The sequence below is a fragment of the Budorcas taxicolor genome, chromosome X (genome assembly GCF_023091745.1).
Source record: "Budorcas taxicolor isolate Tak-1 chromosome X, Takin1.1, whole genome shotgun sequence".
NCBI lineage: Eukaryota > Metazoa > Chordata > Mammalia > Artiodactyla > Bovidae > Budorcas > Budorcas taxicolor.
In genome coordinates this window covers 78,790,005-78,816,546 of record NC_068935.1, presented here as the reverse complement: position 1 = coordinate 78,816,546, position 26,542 = coordinate 78,790,005, and the positions used below count along the sequence as shown (strand labels likewise).

The 26,542-nt window shown below is 36.9% G+C and overlaps 1 protein-coding gene across 1 annotated transcript in view; it reads left to right on the top strand.

Moving 5' to 3' along the window:
- The window catches only part of OGT (O-linked N-acetylglucosamine (GlcNAc) transferase), a 40,945-nt gene extending 15,374 nt beyond the window's left edge, over positions 1-25,571 (top strand). Inside the window, exons 5-22 of the mRNA XM_052663930.1 lie at positions 2,254-2,370; positions 5,164-5,243; positions 5,717-5,912; positions 6,156-6,296; positions 6,877-6,977; positions 7,136-7,289; positions 7,391-7,492; positions 7,690-7,869; positions 8,736-8,894; positions 9,011-9,100; positions 11,020-11,145; positions 11,556-11,726; positions 11,837-11,953; positions 12,046-12,216; positions 13,561-13,713; positions 15,594-15,846; positions 16,069-16,192; positions 23,272-25,571. Of these exons, the coding sequence (XP_052519890.1) occupies positions 2,254-2,370; positions 5,164-5,243; positions 5,717-5,912; positions 6,156-6,296; positions 6,877-6,977; positions 7,136-7,289; positions 7,391-7,492; positions 7,690-7,869; positions 8,736-8,894; positions 9,011-9,100; positions 11,020-11,145; positions 11,556-11,726; positions 11,837-11,953; positions 12,046-12,216; positions 13,561-13,713; positions 15,594-15,846; positions 16,069-16,192; positions 23,272-23,446 (2,610 nt within the window). The 3' untranslated portion in view covers positions 23,447-25,571. The remainder of the gene's footprint in view (positions 1-2,253; positions 2,371-5,163; positions 5,244-5,716; positions 5,913-6,155; positions 6,297-6,876; positions 6,978-7,135; positions 7,290-7,390; positions 7,493-7,689; positions 7,870-8,735; positions 8,895-9,010; positions 9,101-11,019; positions 11,146-11,555; positions 11,727-11,836; positions 11,954-12,045; positions 12,217-13,560; positions 13,714-15,593; positions 15,847-16,068; positions 16,193-23,271) is intronic.
- The last annotated feature ends 971 nt before the right edge of the window (positions 25,572-26,542 follow it).

The window sequence follows — 26,542 nt, the reverse complement described above, 5'->3', positions numbered from 1 at the left end:
CAAGGCTTTTCAGCACTATCTAATGTTAAAAGGCACTAGTTTTAAGTGCATAGCTCATAAATTCTGCTGACACTTTGGATTAACCTTATGTAGGTTTCCAGCTAATGAATTGTAATTGATTTCAGTCTTAGTTGATAAATCTAATTGGTAATTTATAGAACAAATATTTGATAAGCTTCTATTAATTGTCACCCCACCAAGCGGACAGCTAACATGAATTGCACTTCACTGCAGCTTTAGAGATCGGTTTAGGCTGAGACATTGCGCCTGCCTTAGGTTGCTGACTTCTTTATTTCAGAGCTCTGGAGACACCTAGTTTGAAAAATGTTACTCTGTTTTTTGTGAGAATTTAGTGAACAAGAAAATACTCTTGAGTGAAATGCAATGTATTTCTTTTGTAATCAGTGCATTTGAAAATTCAAGCCAGCATATTCCTAGTAGATGGAAGCAAAATTCAGTTGTCTTTGTAGAAAATAAAGAGCCTTTCTTCCAGCAAAATCCCTGCTGTATGCAATAGCCCTGATTAACCCTCTCCCTTCTGCATGTTTCCCATATTACAGACTTGAGACTGTCCTCATTCCCATATGTAATAGACATCCAAAGAATTTCAATTGCTTTGTTGAACTTTTACTAATGATCTTGTTTTTATTTTCTCTCTTGTTTTTGGTTTTTCACCATTGATATTGTATTTAGAAGGTTTCAGGTGGGTGAAACCTCCTATTCCATGCGTAAGGTGCCTCGCTGAAGGGAGCTCGAGGCCTGGATCTAGGGCAGACACACACCTCCTCCTCTTCCAGCAAGGAACGCACCGAAAAGTCACATGATGAGAAATATGGTAACGGGTTTGTAACTGCCACAGCAAAACAATTTGCCTCCATGCCTGAATCTTCTGTCTTGTGGCTTCAGAAACAGCTTAAAATAATTTTAATACAAGCAAGTTATGTAAGAAAATGTTTTATACTGTAGCCACAATTCTGTCAAAGATAAGTAAAAGTTAATTGATATTAAAAATTATTAGAGATAATTTACTAGTAAAAGCTTCTAACTCTTCTTGTTGTTCATTTTTTCCTTTTTTCTTCTTTGTTTGGATTGCAGCATTCTGCTCTTCTGATGATGCGCTGTGACCCTGCAGTAGCGCAAAGGCTGCGCAGCGTTAATGCGCAATGCGTGCAAATGAGCCCCTGTGAACGGTTGACTAGATGAGTAATCTGATTGACTGGCTCCCTCAGTCCTATTCTGTAGCCTTTTTGGATAAAATTGGGTTTTAACATACCTTGAGTCCAACTAATCTCATTAAGAAAATATTCTCTATGGGCCTGTCTAGTAGATTAATGGATCTGGTTGGCCGTTTGCTGCGTCTAGGGGTGTTCTCTGTAGCGCAGCAGTTCGCAGCGATTGCGCAGTGCGATGCTGTTAGGTTGCGCAAGCGATGTTTGCGCTCGCATTACAGGGACCTCAACCTAGGTGCAATCCTGTCATATGAGGTTTCAGCTTCAGTCCCCCTTGGAGACAAGGGCATTGTGAGGATGTGACTGACAGCTTGGCCTTATATCTGCCTTGGCAGAAAAACATTTTCCTCCTCAGCATAGTTTGACGTTAGTGAGGAACAATATTGTTTATTTAGAGCAGCATTTCCCAAAATGTGTTTTATAAGTATTATCATGAAATGTCCAATATTCCATGATCAACTAAGTTTAGGGAACCCTCTGTATACTGTTAAAGGCTTAGGGAAGTCCTATAGTCAAGAAACCTATTTTCTATTTTCTTATTTGATCATGAAATCTTTTTTTCCTGGTAATAACTATTATCACCTTGTAGAACACACTTTGGGAAACTTGAGTAGGGAGGATAGGTGGGAAGAATTTAGCCTTAAGTTGTACCTCCTAGATACCATTTGAAAACAGTAGCAGGAGCCCTTGGGTGTTCAGATAAGAGAAGTCTGGCATGGAGTCTTAAGGCAACTGACTTCCTGGTTAAGTCCCAGTGTAAGGGTTGGTTATCGGTTGGCAGAACTGAACATGGTGGTTTGCACCTGGGTTCTGGTGGCGCAAGCGCAGGAGCAGCCAGCTGTGGCAGCGCATTAGTTTTGGCGCAAGCGAGCCTATGCTGCAGGGTCACTTTTGGCTGGTCAGAGAAGGAATAATGATATCACCTTCTTCCCCCTCCCCCAATCTTTTTTTTTTTCCTTTACAAATTTTCCCCTTTCCCTTTACCTCCTTCCCCTCCCATCTTCTTTCATTAACCCCTCCTAAGGCATGTTATTTGAAAGCAATTGAGACGCAACCGAACTTTGCAGTAGCTTGGAGTAATCTTGGCTGTGTTTTTAATGCACAAGGGGAGATTTGGCTTGCAATTCATCACTTTGAAAAGGTTAGTCATTAAACTAATAATTGGTATTTATGAAATACTTATGTATGCAGGGTGTTTATATTAGAACTGAATAATAGTCCTTTACTTAAGTAGACATGTAATATCTTTCTCTGACAGTATTATAGCATTTGCTGGATGGTATATGGCAGTTTCCAGTTTTGCATTGAAGATGTACTTTAGTAATTAGAAATTGCTTTTTTAAAGCAGCTTGAAAAGAAGCAGGGTTGTAAAGAAGCAGGGTTCCTTGGTGAAAAGACTGACTGCAGATCTGGGGCGGGAAATGTACAAAATTAATCTGGAGTGCCAGAGTCTGTCATAGCAGAAAGCATGGAAGTTTCGATATTTTTATGTCAGAAGTACTCAGGAGGAAACTGGAAGAGACTTCCACTGTCTAAAAATGGGCATTGAGCATCAGTGGGAATAATAATTGAAATATTATTGAAACTTATCAAATTCTTTAAATTCATGAGTGCATAATTATTCTCAGAAGAAATTCATGGGTCATCTCCAGAAGATAAGGACCAATTCATTATGAAAACTGGTTAAAAAATTGTCCTCTCCTGTGTCAACTGGACATCAGGGTAACCCAAGAGTTGATAGGAGAAAGTTTCTTTTTATACAGGTGTTCCAGTTAATAAATGAAGTAGGTTAAATGATAGAATCTGAGTATCACCATTAATTTAGGCATTTATCAGTGGCAAAAAAGAGACCCAACCAGACATTTTGTACCTTGTGATAGAAGTAAGTATTGATACTTCCATTAGCGAAGTAGCCTTTTCAAAAGAGAAAAGAACCCAAATCTGATTAAGCTTGTAGTTCCACCAATTTATAGGAAGTAACATGAGATGGAAGCATAAACATGTTAAAGATACCATAGGAGTGCAGTCAGCAAATTCAAACTGTGGGAAGCTGTATAGAACAATGATCTGACCTCTTCAACAAATTGCAGGAATAAAAATGGAGATTTAAACTTTTAATTTAAAAGATTAAACTCACATGTTAGTTGTATGGGTCTTATTTGGATCCTGAATCAAAGTTAATCAGAAATTGGACCACTGAATGGATACTTGATACTAAGGAATTGCTGTCATTTTTAAGTATGATATTGGTATTGTGGTTATGCTAGGAAAAAATATTCCTGTATTGTCCCTCAAATAGATTTTGAAATATTTTTGAGAGCTCTGAAAATTAACTTCACAATGATCTGGGAAGAGGGCAAGTTAGGCTGGAATATAGATTAGATATGATTGAACATGACTTTTTCATTGTTGAATCTCGGTAATGGAGACTTGGTTTATTATAGTCCTCTGCTTTTGTATATATTTGAAATTTTCCATAATAAAAAATTAGTGGGTGGACATCTATCGCTATAGATAATCTAACTTAAGTGCAACAAAGTTGCCATCTATGAAGAGGAAGTATTCTTAATGAATCTTAAATATATTCGCAGTTCCTTCTTACCTTTACCTTTTCAGGGTTTCAGTTCAGGTTTCTGCTTTTGACACTATAAGAGTACCTACTGGGACTTCATGGTGGTCCAGTGGCTGAGACTCTGTGGTCCCAGTACAAGGGACCTAGGTTTGATTCCTGGTCAGGGAACTAGATTCCATGTGGCTCAACTAAATATCCTACATGCTGCAGAAAATCAAAGATCCTGACTGCTGCAACTAAGACCTGGTGCAGCCAGATAAATAAAGTTAAAAAGAAAAAAAAAGAGTACCTACTCTTGCTCAGTGGTTCTCTTTGGTTGCACATGAGGAGCTTGTAAAAGATATGGATGTCCTGGCCCCATTTTCATTTTTAAAATTTTTATTTTATTTTACTTTTTGCCTGCAGCCAAGACACGTGGGATCTTAGTTCCCTTATCAGGGGTTGAACTGTACTCCCTGCGTTGGAAGGCAGAGTCTTAACCACTAGATCTCTGTGGAAAGTCCCCCAGCCCCATTTTCAGAGAATCTGATTTAATTTCCCGGTTATAGAACTCAGGCACCATTTAGGAAGTGTTAATCATTCCAGTCGTGTCTGACTCTTTGTGACCCCATGGGCTGTAGCCCCACCAGGCTCCTCTGTCCATGGAATTCTCCAGGCTAGAATACTGGAGTGGGTTGCCATTTCCTTCTCCAGGGGATCTTCCCGGCCCAGGGATTAAACCCTGGTCTCCGACATTGCAGGGAGACTTTTTACCAACTGAGCCACCAGGGAAGTCCTACCATTTAGGAGGTGAATTCTGATACAGTGCCAGGGTTGAGAATTACTTCTGTGGATATATCTGCTTATATGTTAAGATAGCTTCAGAACTATTTGGATAAGACCATTTAATGGTTAGCATCCCATTGTAGTAATGTATCTTACTGAATATATGGCTCTAATTACATATGTTACTAATGTCTGAGTATACAGTTGTAGTTATTGAAGTATATATTTCCTTTCTCAGAGTTTGCTGCTTCTTCCTGCCATTATTTTTTTAGAAAACCTAGGCTTCATTAACTGAGAATAAAATAGGGCCAGCTATTAGAAGTATTCAGCTGAATAAAATTGGAGCAGACCCAGTTTAAAATTTTTTCCTTCAGGACACATTTTACTCATATTACATAGGAAGTTATTTTGATGATATTGTGGCTTGTGAATAATGAATGTACTGAAATAATTGGGTTTTAAAAATGAAAGAAATAATATCTAATTATACTAGAAAATGTAATGGGACATCTAAAATTATGTCAGAATTAAGAATTGTAATTGGGAAGTGAGTCTGAAGTTCTAACTTCCTCTAAGTAACTATCTTGCAATTTTTAGGCTGTCACCCTTGACCCCAATTTTCTGGATGCTTATATCAATTTAGGAAATGTCTTGAAAGAGGCACGGATTTTTGACAGGTGAGAGAATGTTCTGTTTGGAGTCTGTTGTATCAACACTTGAGAGTTTGGACTGAAATTATTACAATGGTTTGTTGAAATGCACTCCTTTTCTACAGTGTTGCTTTCCCTGATCAGGTCTGCTGTGTTACCTTTTATTATTGCCTGACTTTGCATTGTTGGCTTTTCACAAAGTCACTGTCTGTCTCACTAGTTTAGTTGAAATTTCCTTTATTGTAAAACTATTGAAATGGTTATCTTTTAGACAAAATTATTCCTTCTTAATGGTTCAAAAAGTAAAGTAAATCCTGAATTTTAACTTTGTGTTGTTTTCAAAGGAAAGCCTGTTTCTTATGTGGGTATAGAAAACTTTTCAGTGTAAAAATACATTTTATAAAGGTGCAATATTGATTTTTGAGATTTAGTATGGCATGAATTGTAACAAAGCATCCACTAAAGGTTAGCTGTATTGTGTGTGTATGTTTTATTTACAGAGCTGTGGCAGCTTACCTTCGTGCCCTAAGCTTGAGTCCAAATCATGCAGTGGTACATGGCAACCTGGCTTGTGTATACTATGAGCAAGGCCTGATAGATCTAGCAATAGACACCTACAGGCGAGCTATTGAACTGCAACCGCATTTCCCTGATGCTTACTGCAACCTAGCCAATGCTCTCAAAGAGAAGGGCAGTGTAAGGATTTTTATTCACTTTTTCTTTGTTACCTGGTGGGATTTTTTTTAAAGTCATTTTTGTATTTATTGTCATTAAATATTGAAGCGGTAAATTGTTTGACTTCGGAGTTTCGGTTGAGAGGAAAAATAGCAAAAATACCTGTTTCTGGACTAGGCTTAACTAAGCAATTGTTAAAATAATATCACTGGTGGCTCTTTGATTCCTCTGTATAGGGTTTGAATAGTTTGTTTTGTTTTTTAGGTTGCCGAAGCAGAAGATTGTTATAATACAGCTCTCCGACTGTGTCCCACCCATGCAGACTCTCTGAACAACCTAGCCAATATCAAACGGGAACAGGGAAACATTGAAGAGGCAGTTCGCTTGTATCGTAAAGCATTAGAAGTATGTTGAGGGTGGTGTGATTGGGTATTTTGTGTGATAGTAGAGGGAAGGCAGTTAAATCTGCCATGTCATCTACCTCTTTCGTAAAAATAAATAGTGGTTGAATCATTCATTGAACCAATTAATTGAGTAGCTAAAGTATGAGTGAGGTCCTGTGTAACATTCAAGAAAGTCCTTAACATTGAGTTTGTTATTTTATGTGTAGATAAGATCTGTATAAAAATTTAAACAGTAAGCGACAGTTCAAGAGGAGTTATCAGTAAGTATATAATTTCAGTGCCTGATGGCTATAATGTTGGTTGGTTAGATGTGGTAGCAATTTCAAAGAGAGAGATGCTAGAGTTACCAGCATAAATTAAGATGAGGAGAGGTCTGCCTCATTATGTTTTGAAACATGGAGAGGTATAAAATAAAGAGGTAGAATTTGAGCTCTTTGGCTTTGAAGAATGCATAGACTTGGAGAAGGTAGAGAGAAGTATAGGGATATAAAGGTGCTTGAGCCAAGTTCTTGTAAGTTATTACTGCTGTTTAAGCTAAAGTTATTTTTTTAAACCTCAGTTACCATTTTTAATCTTTATAGGTCTTCCCAGAGTTTGCTGCTGCCCATTCAAATTTAGCAAGTGTATTACAGCAGCAGGGAAAACTGCAGGAAGCTCTGATGCATTATAAGGAGGCGATTCGGTAAGAGACTCCCAGCCTTATTTTTTCTTTCAAGGTTTTAAATGCTTGGTGTTTGGCACATTTGATATATGGCACTTTTAGTAACAGCAGACTAAATTAACATTACAGGGTTAAAGGTTTTAGTACTAGAGAAATAAAATCTTTGTTCTGTCCTTTAGAATCAGTCCTACCTTTGCTGATGCTTACTCTAATATGGGAAACACTCTAAAGGAGATGCAGGATGTTCAGGGAGCCTTGCAGTGTTACACTCGTGCCATTCAGATTAACCCTGCATTTGCAGATGCCCACAGTAATCTGGCTTCCATTCACAAGGTACTATTTTTTAATATGTATTTTATTATATGTGCATCTTAGTAGGTAATGTTTTTAATTTTAGGGAACATTTTAACCATCCCACTTTTATTTACTTCCAGGATTCAGGGAATATTCCAGAAGCAATTGCTTCTTATCGCACTGCTCTGAAGCTTAAACCTGATTTTCCTGACGCTTACTGTAATTTGGCTCATTGCCTGCAGGTAAAGAATAACGGGCCAGTAACTGGCTTTCAGGGTTGTAATCTCTTTTTAATTGTTATGTGCCATATTAATCCAAGCTTGGTTGGAGACAGTGTTCTCTAATGGGTTATCTGACATTACTTGAGGCCAAAGACACATAAAATGTTAAGTCGTGGAATACGATTTACTGGATAATATCTTCTTTTTGCCTTCTCTAGATTGTCTGTGACTGGACAGACTATGATGAGCGAATGAAGAAGTTGGTGAGCATTGTGGCTGACCAGTTAGAGAAGAATAGATTGCCTTCTGTGCATCCTCATCATAGTATGCTATATCCTCTTTCTCATGGCTTCAGGAAAGCTATTGCTGAGAGGCATGGAAACCTCTGCTTGGATAAGGTGCAAGTCTTTTGTTTTAATCTTTTTGTTGTAAAGTAAGACACAGATACAAAAAACTGTGTGAATTAGATTTATGGCTTAGTGAGTTATCATAAGGTGAACACCACCCAAGTTGAGAAATGAAGCTTTGTGAGTGAGCCCAGAAGCTCCTTCCATTGTGTCCTGTCTTTTATTTTTATATTTAGCTGTACCAGGTCTTAGTTGTGGCATACAGGATCTTCAGTCTTCATTGTGGCATATGCAGTCTTTAGTTGCAGTTCACAGGATCTAGTTGCCTGACCAAGGATCAAACCCAGGCCTTTGCATTGAGAGCATGGAGTCTTAGGCACTGGACCACCAAGGAAGTCCCTGTCCTATCTTGATCATAATCCCTTCCATTCTATAAGGCAGAATCCTAACTGAAACACTACCAGTAGGCTGATGTTGTTTTCCTTTAGTTTTAAAATCATAGTTTTTAATAATGTATTTTATACTCACTTTTGAGAATCAGAGCACTACTTGATAAAAGGTGGGAATTTACTTAGCAGAATAGAGTGGAGTGCTAGGTCTAATTCTGTTTTTTGAAAATGTTCCCCTACAGAATTTTCTTCTAAAATGTAGGGTTTGTCATACTCTGTCCACTTTGCTTCCTTCCTATAACTTTTAGACTTGCTTGGGCTATTTCACTGGCCTCAGAAACAGGTCACAGTATGGACCATGTTATGTAAGTTGCTAAGGTTGCATTGAACTGGCTATATGAATTAAAGAAGTATTCTGGGCACAAAACCATTCCCAATAGGTGTGAGTTGTGTTTTTAGTCAGTTTTCCTAGGTGAAAGTTTACATATAGATTCAATTTTACTAACAAGCCTTGAATTCCATTGTTAGATTAATGTACTTCATAAACCACCATATGAGCATCCAAAAGACTTGAAGCTCAGCGATGGTCGACTGCGTGTAGGATACGTGAGTTCTGACTTTGGGAATCATCCTACTTCTCATCTTATGCAGTCTATTCCAGGCATGCACAATCCTGATAAATTTGAGGTAAGACTCGTGTTTCCCTAGAGCCACTATTGTCGCCATTAGGTGTTAAGCCCAGTGTCTTTTTAGGAAAGATCTGAGCCAAGGTTATTAAATACATATTATGTGCTACCTTTCAGGTATTCTGTTATGCCTTGAGCCCAGATGACGGCACAAACTTCCGAGTGAAGGTGATGGCAGAAGCCAATCATTTCATTGATCTTTCTCAGGTAGGTGTAACTCTTATACTTAAGCTTTTTAATTTGAGCAAATAGTGAATAAAACTGTTGACGTCTAGCTTGTATTTCTCCTGACAAATATTTAACATCAGCTGTTTCATGCCTTTCCTGGAGAAGGGAATAGCAACCCACTCCAGTATTCTTGCCTGGAGAATACCATGGACAGAGGAGCCTGGTGGGTTTGCCCATGGCGTCGCAAAGAGTCAGAAACGACTGAGCGACTAACACACGCACGCACACACGCACATGCATACTACATGCCTGTGGGCAATTGCTTTGATCTTATTTCCTTGATTGTTTACATTTATTACATTACATTTATAATCATCATGGATTTTGCTGAGGTTGCAGTTAAGTAGAAATATGATATATCTCTGCTTGGACATAGAACTTCTCTGGGGATTGAGCTAGCACTTGTGACAGTAGATATCTAATATTACCTGAAAAAGTTGAGCAAGATGGTGGCTTGGAAGAACAAACAGGTCATTTAAAGGGCCTTTGCCTTTAAATCTTTATTTCTATACTTGGCTCCATTGCTATTTTCTCTAGGAGCTAAAGTTTTATGATAAATTAAGATTGAAACCTGTGAGGGAATGTTGCTGAAGGTATGGACTAGAGTTTTTTCTTACAGGCCCTTTTGGCCACTTTGGTGATTAACAGAGGTATGTATGGTATGTCTAGTAATTCATATAGATGAATCATTGAAGTCCTAGTAGAACTGCAAGACTCTTGTCATTTCATAAATAATTTGTACCCAACATCTTTTGCGTTATAGCTATTACTTTGGAAGTACACCTTATCATTTTTGGTGTAGGGTTGGACTCTTCTGTGACCAAGCAGCATACGACCCTCCATCTCTTGAGACCTTTCAGGATTCACTGCTTATTGACTGAAGTATAAACTCTTTAAAATATATATATCTTTTATACATATATATTAATTGAAGCATAGTTGACATACAATATTAGTTTCAGGTGTGTGTGCACTCGCTAAGTTGCTTTAGTTGTGTCTGACTCTTTGAACCCTATGGACTGTAGCCCCCCAGGCTCCTCTGTCCATGGGATTCTCCAGGCAAGAATACTGGAGTGGGTTGCCATTCCCTTCTCCAGGGAATCTTGGCAACCCAGAGATCAAACCTGTGTCTCTTGCATCTCCTGCATTGGCAGGCGGGTTCTTTACCACTAGCGCCACCTGGGAAAATTTCAGGTGTACTACATAGTTAATTGATACTTGCACATATTATGAAATCACCATGAAAAGTCTGGTAATCATCTGTTTCCTTACAAAGTTACTACAGTATTATGACCATATTCCTCATGTCATAAGTTATATCCCTGTGGCTTGTTTTATACCTGGAGGGGTTTTTTTTAAAGTAATCTTCATATATGTAAACTTCATATATGAAGTCCAGACTCTTCAGAATGGCCTTCACAACCTTTCTGAGTTTGACTGCAACCTTGTTTGCCAGTGCTTTTCACCCACCATCAGCCTTCAGTTATACCCCACAGCAAACAGAAGTGATCTACCCATTTTTTTCAACCTACTGTGCACTTGACTCTGGTTCCTTATTCATACAGTTCTCTGTGAGATTATAATTCTTCCAACTCCCTCAAACTCTTAGCCATCTTTGGACACCCATTTCAAATACCATCTCTGCTATGAAGCCTAGTTGTTCATACATTCAATGTAGAATTAAACTCTCCTTCCTCTGTATCCTGTTTCTGTGATACTGTGGGCCCATTTTAATGGCACTTAACCATATTTTTACTCTGCATTAATGTTTTCTTTATTTGTGTTCTTGTATTTTTGCATCTGGGAATTTGAATTCTGTTTAATATCATTAAGGCTAATTGAATCAGTCTGAGATTGTACATAATAAATTTTTATTTTTTTATTTTTTTATTCTGTAGATTCCATGCAATGGAAAAGCAGCTGATCGCATCCATCAAGATGGTATACACATCCTTGTAAATATGAATGGTTATACCAAGGGTGCTCGAAATGAACTCTTTGCTCTCAGGCCAGCTCCTATTCAGGTAAAGGAAATAATGATAATAATAACAACATTCACTATGTTTATTGGGCTAAAAAGACAGTGGTATGTTTTCCCCCCTCTGATTAACTGTCCTTTGACACAATAGGATAGACGTGCCTAACTTATGAAAAAAGTGTAGTTCTTGAAAATGCATAGGGACAAAGAATTATAGGTAAGGACACAATGCCCACAGGTACATGTTTATGGAGACATGCAGTTTGTAGTTGATGTAAACAGTTGTTCTGTATTATAAATTGGAAAAACAGTTTAGCACTTGGAAGTTTAGTCTGAAATATTACTTGATTGCTCTTGGCTAAAGAAGTCCACCCTCGTTTGTTTACTTATTTAATTTTAGACCCTTTTGATGAAGGTTCTTAGTTTTCCATCTGATTTTTTTTTTTTTTCTTCTAGGCAATGTGGCTGGGGTATCCTGGGACTAGTGGCGCACTTTTCATGGATTATATCATCACTGATCAGGAAACTTCACCTGCTGAAGTTGCTGAGCAATATTCTGAGAAGCTGGCTTATATGCCTCATACTTTCTTTATTGGTGATCATGCTAATATGTTCCCTCACCTCAAGGTAGGTAAAAAAACAATACTGTAGGGGAATTGCAAAGAACTGTAGTCATTTATTTTTTACTACTGTTCCTGTGCATCCTAACAGATATGTCTGAAACTTTTTTTTATTAGAAAAAAGCAGTTATCGATTTTAAGTCCAATGGGCACATTTATGACAATCGGATTGTGCTGAATGGCATCGACCTCAAAGCATTTCTTGATAGTCTACCAGATGTGAAAATTGTCAAGGTCAGAACCTGGTCAATATTGTAATTGAAATAAAGTTATCTGCATTTGGGATCTTTTCCCTAATGATGTATTTTGTGTGTAATTATTTTAAGATGAAATGTCCTGATGGAGGAGACAATGCGGACAGCAGTAATACAGCTCTTAATATGCCTGTCATTCCTATGAATACTATTGCAGAAGCAGTAATTGAAATGATTAACAGAGGACAAATTCAGATAACAATTAATGGATTCAGTATTAGCAATGGACTGGCAACTACCCAGGTAAGAAGAGAATAATAGAATGTACTGTGTACCACCAAGTATGCATTTATCTTTTTCAGATCTCATAACTCTAGGAGGTAAGCATCATTACTCCTGTTTTATAGATGAGGAAATGAATTTGGGGAAAACTGGCATCTTATATAGGTTTGTTTGATTTTAAAAGTCACTTGTATTCAGCCATCAGATTACTTAATGAGTCTTCTGTGTTAATACCTTGTTATTCCCTGCCTCTGTGGCTTTACTCTTATCAATGGTGAAATATCTGTAGACATCGTACAGTTTCTTGCTTCTATATAACTCATCCTTTCCCCAGTTAAATCTTACTCATCTCTAAGACTTTCAGTTCAGACAGCTCCTCCGACAATCTGTTTCTGTCCATATCTGTAACCTCTCCTTCCCTGCTCCATTGGTACCTGTATTCTCTGCTTCTGAAATATTTGGCATGTATCTTTACATCCAGCACAACACATTCTAAGTCCTGGGTTTGAATGTATTTGCCACTGAATTGAATTACTTTAGAGCCTGTGTCTTAGACTCCGTAATGTAGTATGTGCTCAGTAAATATATATTGCTTGTGTACTTGAATAAGTGAATGTGTAGCTCTGTCAAGAGATATAAGGCAAGCATCTTTGGCCTCTTAGGAGTTAAAAATTTTAGTGGTATAGCAATTTATACAGAGGGTGCTTGAAGTGAATTCAGGTGAGTTGAAAAGACTGCTGTGTTTTTCCCCCCCTTCTGGTTAACTGTCCTTTGAAACAATAGGGCAGACATGCTTGACTTAAGGGAAAAAAAGTGTAATTCTTGAAGTGTACAAGGGCAAAGAATTTTGAATGTAGAACACAATGCCCATTTGTATGAGACGTCCATCACACCTGGAATAGTTACATAATAATGTAAGGTAGTCCCCAGATGTGTGAGAATTGTAAGATAAGACTATAATTATGTATATAGATGCTCAGAAATAGTGGTGAGGTGAGGTGCTTTTACAGAGATTGTTTGGTAACTGAAGTTTAGTCCTGAAAGGTGGATGTGATTTAGAAAAGGACATTTCATTCATGAAGAAAAAGAGTGAGAAGAAGCTTGCTATTGGATTTATACGATTTTGAAGAGAACTTTTTGGCTAGAGTGAGATGTTTCATAGTGCAGTCCACCCCAAATTAAGATAGTGCCCTAACTTTTTTCCTTTAACTTAATGCGTCACCAATATTTTCCCATTGTAGTATAGTTATATGACTTTTAATGGTTATACCACTTTGCATCATAAGGATTCTTTATTGATTGAAAAATATTGGAGTATGTTGACTTTAAGTATAATCGTCATTCATATTCTTTTTCTTGTTGTAGATCAACAATAAGGCTGCCACTGGAGAAGAGGTTCCTCGTACCATTATTGTAACCACACGGTCTCAGTATGGGCTACCAGAAGATGCCATTGTGTACTGTAACTTTAATCAGTTATATAAAATTGACCCTTCCACTTTGCAGATGTGGGCAAATGTGAGTATGTGTAGATTCATTATTAATGTCTAGAGATTCTAGAAAAGATTCTGTATATAGGCCGTCTTGCTGAGGCTGCCTGCCCCTCCCCCACCCCCATTCAGGAACTATTGTGCTCATGTCTAATTTTCAAAAGAGCTGTAGATTTCGGCAGTTTTTTATTTTCTTTCATGTGTCTAAATATCACATTATGGACTTTTAAAATTGATGTATTTAAAAGCAAACTTCTTCAGGCCAAGTGGTAAATATTTTTGGTTTCTCAGTCCATACTGTCTGTCATATCTACTCAGTTCTGCCATTGTAACAGGAAAACACCATACTTATGTAAATGAATGAACGTAGGTATGTTCCAATAAATTTTTATTTACAAAAGCGGGCAATACGTGAGATATGTCAGATTTGGCTCATAGGCTATATTTGCCAGCTCATGGTCTAAGCTGATAGTAAAGCTGTTAATGTATATTCATCCGTGTTTAGTAGCATTCTTGCAATATTGTAGAGTTAAAACTAGGAAGGAATTGGTTTATGCCGTTACCTCTATCAGTCATTTCATTGTACTACTTCGTGTAAGCAGGACCTCTGAAGGTTCTAAACTTTGCTATCCATACCTGGTTTTTATTCCATAGAGCTAAAATGGAGATAATTCTTGGTTGACTTTTTTTCTGATCAATATCTGGGTTTTTTGGTGTGTTTTCTTTTTTTTTGAAGGAGGAGGGAGGGTGGGGGAGAAGAGGAAGCAGATGAGTTCAGGTTTACTATCCCTTAGTTTTCAGTTCCCCATTTCAAAAAACCTGAAAACCAAAAACATGTTCATAAGTTTGCGGTAATTTATTTGGTAGCGAAACTGCCTGAAATGATGTTAAGCTATTTATGATTCTTTATTTTATTCCATTTAGTATGAATATTCCTACATCTTGGTGGAAAGATATTAATATGTTCGTTTACAGGAAGTTGCTGCTGAGCACATTATGTAATTTATACTTATGTGCTACTTTTTAAAAATCTGAAATACTCTAAATTCTGAAATCTGTCTGTTCTCATGACTTTGAGTGAAGGGATGGTGAACGTAATTGAATAGATGTGGATCTAAATCAGGTTGACAAACTGTGGCCAGTGGGCCAGATCCAGTCCGCTGCTTGTTCTTGTTTTGTTTGTTTGGTTTTTCGGTTTGTTTTTGGTCACAATGTGAGGCATGCCAGCTTTTAGTTCCCCAATCAGGGATCAAACACACACCCCCTGTGGTAGAAGCACAGTCTTAACCACTGGACTGCCAGGAAAGTCCCAACTGCTTGTTTTTGTAAATAAAATTTTATTGACACACAGCTATGCCTACTAATTTACATATTGTCTGTGGCTGCTTTCCAGTGACGAGGGCAGAATTGAATAGTTATGACAGAGTCCATGCTGGCATTAAAAGCAAAAATATTTGCTCTCTGGTCCTTTACAGAAAAAAATCTGCCGACCCCTGATCTAGATTGGGCAAATAAAGTTTGGCAAATGTGAGCTAACTTTGTTTGTTGTACCATGCTGGGGAGTTTGAAAGCTGAAATGGAAAATTCCTATCTTGTGGACAAAAACCACTCCTAGTATCAGTTCCCACAGGACATAGCTGCCTCAGATTTTTCCAATTAGTTACTTGTTTTGTGCTTCTTGCATCAGTCTCCTGTTTCTTTGAACTGTGTTTGGGGACAGCTAAGCAGAACACTATAACCCAGTTGATCTAATTTATCTATGTGAAAAAAAAACTTAAGTTCACAGTAGGCTGCTTTCTGGGTGAGAAGCATAGAGTATGGTATATGGTAGAATTACTAGAAATTTATGGGAGCCTTTCTTGAGACGGGCAGAGCTATTAATACTTGTTCTTGTTTTCCCTATTTTAGATTCTGAAGCGTGTTCCCAATAGTGTACTGTGGCTGTTACGTTTTCCAGCAGTAGGAGAACCTAATATTCAACAGTATGCACAAAATATGGGACTTCCTCAGAACCGTATCATTTTTTCACCTGTTGCTCCTAAAGAGGAACATGTCCGGAGAGGCCAGCTGGCTGATGTCTGTCTAGACACTCCCCTTTGTAATGGACACACCACAGGGATGGATGTTCTCTGGGCAGGGACACCCATGGTGACTATGCCAGGTGAGTTGTTTCCTTATTCTTTTAAAAATCTCCTTGGAAGAAACACTTCCAGGTGAAATCATATGTACTAGAAGCAATATTTAGGGCAAAATGATAGAAAATGAGACTTGTTCAGGTCTGAACATGCCTCATCTGCATTGTGTGGATATTTAAACATAAATAACATTAATAACTGTCTGCTGTTTGCATTCTCAAATGTGCAATTATCTTTTTTTACTGCAGGAGAGACTCTTGCTTCTCGAGTTGCAGCTTCCCAGCTCACTTGTTTAGGTTGTCTTGAACTTATTGCTAAAAATAGACAAGAATATGAAGACATAGCTGTGAAGCTGGGGACTGATCTAGAATAGTAAGTAAACTTTTCCATGAAAAATTATATGGTATAGTGAAGGAAATAAGGAAAATTTAGAGAGAATTTAGGTGTGAAATCATAAAATAAGGGTAATATAAAATAAGTGAATTAGTTGTATGCTCTCTGGATGAGATAAGAACTTTTTATTTTTTATTTAATTTATTTTGGCTGTGCTGTGAGGAATGAGGGATCTTAGTTCTCCAACCAGGGATCAAATCCTTGCCCCCTGCAGTGGAAGTGTGGAGTCTTAACCACTGGATTGCCAATATATAAAGACTGAAGAATATTTACATTTTAAATCCTTTAATAGGAAAGTAAACAAGGAAATGACAACTGACCAAAGTAGAAAATCAAATAGTTAACAGGAAAAAGTTTCAGCCTCTGTCGTAGAAATAAATATTTCTGTATGTACTTATTTATTGGCTGTGCCATGCTGCTTGCAGGATCTTAGTTCCCTGGCCAGGAACTGAACCCATGCCCTTGGGCAGGGTAAGTGCAGTAGCCTAACCACTGAACTACAAGGGAATTCCCTAGTAGAAATAAAATAACATTGAGGTATACCCATTATTTGGCTATAAAGTGAAAGACTTTTAATATGATACCAATGATGAGGGAGCACTGAGGTGCTGGACTTTTCATAGGTTGGTAAATAAATTGGTGCAATCTTTTTAAAGCTTTAAAAAAAAAGCCGAATCTTTGACCCTAATAATATCCAGGTACAACGTAAATGCTTAGATAAATGATGCTTTATCCATACAATAAAATAGTGTTATTACTTAAATGAGATTTTTCTTTGGGTATTATGGGTGATTTTTTTTTTCTTTTTGTTTTTCTGAGAAGTAGCATATTATGTAGAAGCTTAAAGAAGCACCCTCTTTGAGTTAGACTTCCTGGATTTGAATCCAGGCTCTCATAATTTTCGTGACTTTGGATAAGTTAGTCTTTATGTGCCTCGGTTTTTCCATCTGCAAAATGGGGATGGATGATAGTACCTACTTTGCAGAGATGTGAGGTTTTTGTTTTTGTTTTTGTTTTTTGTTTTTTTTTAAGATGTGAGGATTTTAAAAAGGTCTTCCATGTGAAGCACTTACAACAGTTCTTGGTACATAGTAAGCATTCAACAGATGTATGTTAAGCATTTATTTATTTTCAAAATTTTCTCCATTGAACATCACGTACAGCTAAGAAAAATAAGTGAAAAATTTGAGACCGGGCATTAAATATGAAGCTTCAGGTCCGTCATCCCAGAGATAACTACAGTAAATAATTTAGTGTATTTTTTTTAATGTTTTTGGAACTTAGCTGATTTCATATAAATAATGCTTTTCCCCAAGATTTTGTTGTGAAAAATTTCAGTTTTATAATAAACACATACTTACCACCTAGCTTCCACCACTAATATTCTTCTATACTTTTACCACATTTATTTCATCTATTTATTTCTATACCCGTTTAGTAATCCATCTTATTTGAAGTAAATTATAGACATCAGTGTTTTTACTTGAGAATGGACATCATTAAGAGTTTAATATTTGCTTCTCTTTTCTTTTGAGGTAAAATTTAAATACAGTGGAATGCACGAATCTTTTTTTAAATTTTGTTAATTGAAGTGTAGTTGATTTACAACATTGTGTTTCTGGTGTATAGCAGAATTGATTCAGTTATACACACACACATTTTTCATTTTCTTTTCCATTATGGTTTATTATGGGATATTGAATATAGTTCCTTGTGCTATAAACTAGGATCTTGTTTATTTTATATATACGATATACGTGTGTGTGTGTGTGTATGCTATGTATAGTATCTGCTAATCCCAACTGGAATACACAAATCTGAAGTGAGTTTTGAGAAATACCTTTATAAGCCAAACCTCCAACAAGATATAGCATATTACCATCACTCCACAAGGTTGCTTCACACCCCTTCTCAGTTGGTCCACCTCACCAGCCCTGAGAAGACCACTGTTCTGAATTTTTTTGTCACCGTAGTTTATTTGGGGCTTACCAGGTGGCACTAGTGGTGAAGGACCTGCCTGCAATGCAGGAGATGTAAGAGATGCAGGTCTGATCCCTGGCTTGGGAAGATCCCCTGGAGGAGGGCATGACAACCCACTCCAGTATTCTTGCCTGGAGAATCCCATGGACAGAGAAGCCTACAGTCCATGGGGTAGCAGAGTCGGCCACCACTGAAGCAACTTAGCATGCACACACGCATGCACATAATTTACTTAGTCTTATTAGAACCTCTTGCAAATGGAATCATACATTATGTACTCTGAAGGCTTCTTTCACTCAGGATAATGTTTTGAGATTCATCCATGTTGTTGGCTGATATCAGTAACTCATTCCCTTTTATTGCTGAGTAATATTTCAGTGTATGGATGTAGAGTGCTGAGATTCAGAATTTTATTTGGAAGATAACATTAATATGGTTATGGTTGGTTTGAGGCCAGTGGATATGCATAGCCATTTTACTAGTTTCTGGCACAGCAAACAATAAAATAACATTTTAATTAATTTAAAAACTCTTCAGGAGTCTTCCAGCTTCTGGTTTTAAAGTAATAATTGTCTCTATATAAGAATAGTTTCATGACAAATGATATATTCAGAACAAGAGTCGAGAGTGAATTCTTTCCCGTGTTCCCAGAAGAATTGATTTTTTTTTCCTGTTTCTGAACAAGTGATATTAGGAACACTTTTAAAAAAAATTAATTTATTTTAATTGGAGGATAATTACTTTACACTATTGTGATTTCTGCCATACATTGACATGAATCAGCCATGGGTGCACATGTGTCCTCCCATCCTGAACCCCCCTCCCATCTCCCTTACCACCTCATCCCTCTGGGTTGTCCCAGAGCACCAGTGCCCTGCTTCATGTATCAAACTTGCATTGGTCATCTATTTTATAGGTAGTAGTATACAAATTTCAATGCTGTTCTCTCAAATCATCCCACACTCACCTTCTCCCACATAGTGCAAAAGTCCTTGAATATAGGATCATTATTACCATCTTTCTAAATTCCATATATATATATATATATATATATATATATATATATATATACACACACACACACTGTATTGGAGTTTCTCTTTCTGACTTACTTCACTCTGTATGATAGGCTCCAGTTTCATCCACCTCATTAGAACAGACTCAAATACATTCTTTTTCATAGCCGAGTAATATTCCATTGTGTATATGTACCACAACTTCCTAATCTATTCACTTGCTGATGGACATCTAGGTTGCTTCCATGTGCTAGCTATTGTAAACAGTGCTGCAATGAACATAGGGGTACATGTGTTTCAGTTGTGGTTTTCTCGGTGTGTATGCCCAGCAGTAGGATTTCTGGGTTGGATGGCAGTTCTAATTGCTGTTTTTTTAAGGAATCTCCACACTGTTCTCCATAGTGGCTGTTACCAGTTTGCCTTCCCACCAACAGTGTAAGAGGGTTCCCTTTTCTCCACAGCCTCTCCAGCATTTATTGTTTGTAGACTTTGATGGCAGCCATTCTGACTGGTGTGAGATGATATCTCATTGTGGTTTTGATTTGCATTTCTCTAATAATGAGTGATGTTGAGCACTTTTTGATGTATTATTAGCCCATCTGTATGTCTTCATTGGAGAAATGTTTGTTTAGTTCTTTGGCCCACTTTTTGATTGGGTTGTTCATTTTTCTGGTATTGAGCTTCATGAGCTACTTGTGTATTTTGGAGATTAATTCTTTGGCAGTTGTTTCATTTGCTATTATTTTCTCTCATTCTGAAGATGCCTTTTCACCTTGCTTACAGTTTCCTTTATTGTGCAAAAGCTTTTAAGTTTAATTAGGTCCCATACTGTTTATTTTTGTTTTTATTTCCATTACTCTGGGAAGTGGGTCAGAGAGGCTCTTGCTGTGACTTCTGTCAGTGTTCTGCCTATGTTTTCCTCTAAGAATTTTACAGTTTCTGGTCTTACATTTAGACCTTTAATCCATTTTGTATGGTGTTAGAAAGTGTTCTAATTTCATTCTTTTACACATAGTTGACCAGTTTTCCCAGCACCACTTGATAAAGAGATTGTCTTTTCTCCACTGTATATTTTTGCCTCCTTTGTCAAAGATAAGGTGTCCATAGATACATGGTTTTCTCTCTGGGCTTTCTATTTTGTTCCATTGATCTATATTTCCGTCTTTATGCCAGTACCATACTGTCCTGATGACTGTAGTTTTGTAGTATAGTCTGAAGTCAGGAAGGTTGATTCCTCTGGTTCCATTCTTCTTTCCCAAGATTGCTTTGGCTATTGGAGATTTTTTTGTGTTTCCATACAAACTGAAATTATTTGTTCTAGTTCCATGAAAAATACCATTGGTAGCTTGATAGGGATTGCATTGAATCTATGGATTACTTTCAGTAGTATAATCATTTCACTCTATTGATTCTTCTAATCCATGAATGTGGTATATTTCTCCATCTATTTGTGTCATCTTTGATTTCTTTCATCAGTGTTTTATAGTTTTCTATATATAGGTCTTTTGTTTATTTAGTAAAATGCATTCCTAAGTACTTTACTCTTTTCCTTGTAATGGAGAATGGGGTTGTTTCCTTAATTTCTCTCTCTTTTCATATACATTGCAGTGTATAGGAATGCAAGGGATTTCCTTGTATTAATTTTATATCCTGCAACTTCATTGATTAACTCTAGTAATTTTCTGGTGGTATCTTTAGGGTTTTCTATGTAGAGGATCATGTCATCTGCAAACAGAGTTTTACTTCTTCTTTTCCAGTCTGGATTCCTTTTATTTCTTTTCTTTGGTTGCTGTGGCTAGGACTTCCAAAACTATGTTGAATAGTAGTGGTGAGAGTGGGCACCCTTGTCTTGTTCCTAATTTTAGAGGAAATGCTTTTCAATTTTTCGCTGTTGAGAATAATGTTTGCTGTGGGTTTGTTGTATATGGCTTTTATTATGTTGAGGTATGTTCCTTCTATGCCTGCTTTCTGAAGAGTTTTTATCATAAATAGGTGTTAAATTTTGTCAAAGGCTTTCTCTGCATCTGTTGGAATAATCATATGGTTTTTATCTTTTCAGTTTGTTAATATGGTGTATCATATTGATTGATTTGCGAATATTGAGGAATCTTTGCATCCCTGGAATAAAGCCCACTTGGTCATGATGTGTGATCTTTTTAATATGTTGTTGGATTCTGTTTGCTAGAATTTTGTTGAGTATTTTTGCAATTATGTTCATCAGTGATATTAGCTTGTAGTTTTCTTTTTTGTGGCATCCTTGTCTGGTTGTGTTAGATTAGGGTGATTGTAGCCTCATAGAATTGAGTTTGGGAGTTTACCTTCTCCTGCAATTTTCTGGAAGAGTTTGAGTAGGATAGGTGTTAGCTCTTCTCTAAATTTTTGGTAGAATTCAGCTGTGAAGCCATCTGGTCCTGGGCTTTTGTTTGCTGGAAGATTTCTGATTACAGTTTCGATTTCCGTGCTTGTGATGGGCCTGTTAAGATTTTCTATTTCGACCTGGTTCAGTTTTGGAAAGTGCTTTTCTAAGAATTTGTCCATTTCTTCCAAGTTGTCCATTTTATTGGCATATAGTTGCTGATAGTAATCTCTTCTGATTCTTTGTATTTCTGTGTTGTCTGTTGTGATTTCTCCATTTTCATTTCTGATTTTGTTGATTTGATTCTTCCTTTTTTCCTTGATGAGTCTGGCTAATGGTTTGTCTATTTTATTTATCTTCTCAAAGAACCAGCTTTTAGTGTTGTTGATCTTTGCTATAGTCTCATTCATTAATTTTTCACTTACTTCTTCTCTGGTTTTTATGATTTCTTTCCTTTTGCTAACTTTCGGGTTCTTCTGTTGTTCTTTTTCTAGTTGCTTTAGGTATAAAGTTAGGTTGTTTATTTGATGTTTTTCTTCTTTCTTGAGGTAGGCTTGTATTGCTATGAACCTCCCTCTTATGGATTTTACTGAATCTGATACATTTTTGGTTGTCATGTTTTCATTTTCACTTGTTTCTATGCATATTTTGATTTCCTTTTTGATTCCTTCCATGATCTGTTGATTTTTAAGAAGTATGTTGTTTAGTCTCCATATGTTTGTTTTTTATAGTTTTTTTTTTTCCTGTAGTTGGTATGTACATTGTGATCAGAAAAAGAAGCTTGAAATGATTTTAATTTTTTAAAATTTGCCAAGGCTAGATTTTTGGCCCAGGATGTGATCTATCTTGGAGAATGTTCCATGTGCACTTGAGAAAAAGGTGAAATCCATTATTTTGCGGTGAAATACCCTGTAAATAGCAATTAGGTCTAACTGGTCCATTGTATAGTTTAAAGCTTGTGTTTCCTTGCTAATTTTGTTTGGTTGATCTATCCATAGGAGTGAGTGGGGTATTAAATCCCCCACTATTATTGAGAACACTTCTTTTGTATCTAAATAACCAACTCAGTTCATGTACAAGGGGAAAATTATAGCAGTAGACATTGCATTTTTCCCCTGGAGTGTTTTCCTATTTCATTAAAATATTCATAAAATGAATACTTCCATCTGTTTGTGCCTTAGCTATTGTGAATGGCGCTTCAGTGAACATCTTTGCATGGCCAGATGTGTCTGCATCTCTGATTTCTTTTGAATAGATTAAAAAGGTTATTGACAGGTCATACGGTTATAAACATTTATGGTTCTAACAGACACATTGCTAAATTGCTTATTGAAAGAGTAAAGCAGTTTACATTCTAACCAGTAGTACATAGGAATAGATATGTGTCATTGCCAAGAATTGTTTTTATTTTAAAGGTAGGAATAAGATGAATGGAGAAAGCATGGTATCTCTTGGATATACTTGTTTAGGAAAGAATTAAATTTTTTCACAGAATGTGGGGGTGAACGCCATTATAGGTGTTTAACATTTTGTTATTTGTGATCTTTCACTGTTTTAGCATTGAGGTAATGGTGGGCCAGTCAGAAGAGAAAATCTTACAAAAAAGTTTGGCCATGTAATTTACCACAGAGGTGTTTAGGTATTTATGGGAGCTAGTTCTGAGTTTCTGTTGTGATTTATAAATTTGGCTCCTTTTTATTATCCAGCCTGAAGAAAATTCGTGGCAAAGTCTGGAAGCAGAGAATATCTAGCCCCCTGTTCAACACCAAACAATACACAATGGAACTAGAGAGGCTGTATCTACAGATGTGGGAGCATTATGCAGCTGGCAACAAACCTGATCACATGATTAAGCCTGTTGAAGTCACTGAATCTGCCTAAATAAAGACACCATGTACACAGGAGAATTACCCCTATACCTGAGCCTCAACCTTCTGGTGAAAGGGAACTAGATATGTACTTTTTACTTATCTGTATGGTATCATCATGTTGCAGATGGGTGACAAATAATGATAATACAATAGCACAGCCAGACTTGCTTCCTGCATGATAGGGAGAGACACAGGAGATGGGAAACTGCTATTCCACAAGGAGTCTCCATAGGATTTTGCAGCAACCAGGTGGTGCATAGGTCTGGAAGGTCTGATCTCCCTTGGTCTTCCATGGGATGGATAGTGTGGAGGGGAGAGAGAGATTGTCCAGCCGTTTTGTGATTCCATGGATTGATGAGTCTTCTGAATTAATTTTTTTCTTTATATTTTGGGTATTGGAGCTTTTAAAAATGTTTGGTTTCAGGTATTTTTATTCATGTGAAGTGTATATGATTCTCTTGAGATAAGGTTTTAAGCTAAAATTTTCCTTGTTTTAGTTTCTGAACTCTACCGATTAATGGGAACTTTGCTGGTGTAGTCTTTTTATAGGTTTTATAAACCACTTGAGCCTATATCAGTCGTTTTAGTGTCTGACATAATGTCTGGAGCTATCAGTGCTTTCTTGGTTTAGATGATGATGATGACAACGATGACGATGATGATGATGACTTAATATTTTTCCTGGTCTGTTTCCTAGTTCCTTCTTCCCCTCCCCTGACTTTAAAATTTTTCCTGTAACTTGGCTAACAAAACCAAGTCTGATTCAGAACCTCCCAGAGTGTTTCTCTTAAACATATCATCTGGTGCCAAATGAAAATTCTTAGGAGTGATTATTAATTATGAAGGGCACAGTTGTGGTACTGTCATTGATGATAATAATATAGGTTTTCTTGGCCTAGAGTCTTGACCTATTTCACCAGTGTTTTACCTTTGACTGTCCCTCTATGCTGCTTCCAAAAGTGATAATGTGTGATAATATTTTTACCTTCATTTCTGAAGTTTGTTTTTTAAAGTGAGTCCTGTTCTTCCTATTTCTTTCAGCAGAAATGAAATCCCAGGTAAGTATTCAAATCTTCGATCAGTAAGTCACAGTTATCTCTGATACATCAAATAACTTTCATCAAAAAACATGTTATAGGAAAAAAGCTCTAAAGGACCAGATAATGTATATGAGTAATTATTTTTCAGACCTTCTAGGGTATCATGTGTAATAACTGTCTTCTGGACTTGATCCTGAAGTCTTTTCGGACTCAGCCTCAGTAGTAGCAAACTGCACTGCTACTTGGTTTGGAGTACAAATTAGACTTTAGCCCTCCTGGAGCTTGAGTTTTTTGGTATTAAAAAACCATAGGAATAAAATTGAATTTCAACAAAGGATGGAGAGCTTGAGGCTTAAATAAGCCAACATATGAACATATGTTTTTGTCTTGCTGTACTGCACATATGCTATCCAGTAACAGGTAATATTTTGTCTGCTAGTAGTGTTCTAGATTATAATGTCTTTCCAAAGTGCTGAGGCAGTGCACCTATTTTGTAGTTGCAGCTGATGCCTGAATGTATCCTAGCTGACAAATTATTGATTAATAAGAACTTTCTGAAATTTCTGAAAGATTCATACTATTAACCAAAATCTGAGCAAAGAGTCTCAAGTGTAATTCTAACCAGAATTACATGTTAATGAACTTGTGTACCTTTTAACAATGTAAATGAAAGAACATCAGTTTAGGGATTTCTTAATTTATTTTTTATCTAATTAAGATACCAGTTAAAGGTTGCCAGCTTGGTTGCAAATAAATTGATGTTTGAAATTCACCAAGCTACTTAATGTGGAATAGGATAATATACTTCCAGTGCCCTCAAGGCTGTGACCTTACAGCCATTTTACATAGCACATCATTCCTCCTATAGGGATGAACCTTTTCCTGGCACGAAAAGTAGCCGCTCTGGTTGAAGCTTTGCTTATTGTAACAGGCTTTTGTTTCCAGGTAACATGTCTGTGGAGGACTTATTTCTGAATAGAGATATAGATATTACTGGAAACTACTTGTTTTTTTCTATTATACTCTGCTTTATCAAAGAAGTAAAACATTTAAATTGTGCTACAGAAATTCAGATGTTGTCTTGCAATCTTTAAACAATAAATGAATGATTTGCCCTTAATATGGCTGATGTATTTTGTGTTCTGTTAAATTGAGCATTGGCTGGAATAATAGGGTCCTCCAATGATGAAATCTATATTTCAACAGTTCCAAACGACAACAGGACCAAATTTCCTTATAGTGCACCTATGATAATAAGAATTATTTCATTTTCTCAGCCATGTGTGGTGGAGCATGGGTCAGGTTGGTGTATAATCTATTAAGACTTGAGAAAGCCTGAGACTCCCAGCACACTCACTTGTGCTTGTTCCTGTTTAGCTGATAACCATTCTGGCTTCATCTACCCTTGTAGTCTCATTGTTTATGTGGACTGTTCCTTCCCACTTTGTATGGTGATTGAACTCAAAGACAGGTATGAGGGAGGAGGATATCCATGTATCAGGGACCAGAACAGGCAGTTCAGGTGCCTGTTTTCACAGAGATATAAACAAGAATTTGTTTCCAATAAAATACCTGGTGCTTTACCTCCTAAGTTCTGTGGACTGTGACCCTCAAAGCCCTAATGTAGGTTGGTGTTTGTTTCTTGGAAGATGGAACAAGAAAGGTATCCAGTAACTTAGTCATAAATACTTACCACCCTCTTGACTATTTATCAGGAATCTGCATCAGTTATTTTCAGTCTGCTTCAGCTCCTTCTGCCTCCAGTCTAAACGAGTTTCTTACATACCTTGAATAAACTTGTGTAACTTACCATTTGATTCCAGTCCTAAATCCACTCTTTACTTGAAGCACATGTCTTTTAATACTAACTACAGCTAATGTTCAGATTCTTTCCCCAAACCTCTGAGCCACACAGTTATGTAAGCCTTATTTTATGGAAGCAGCTTATAGAGGTAAATTGAAAGTTTCTTGTAAGAGATAAGGTTATAATGATAAACCTTTTTTAACCCAATTTCTTAGCAAATCAGAAAGTACCTTTATATATGTAGATAGGCAGTTTGGTGCTT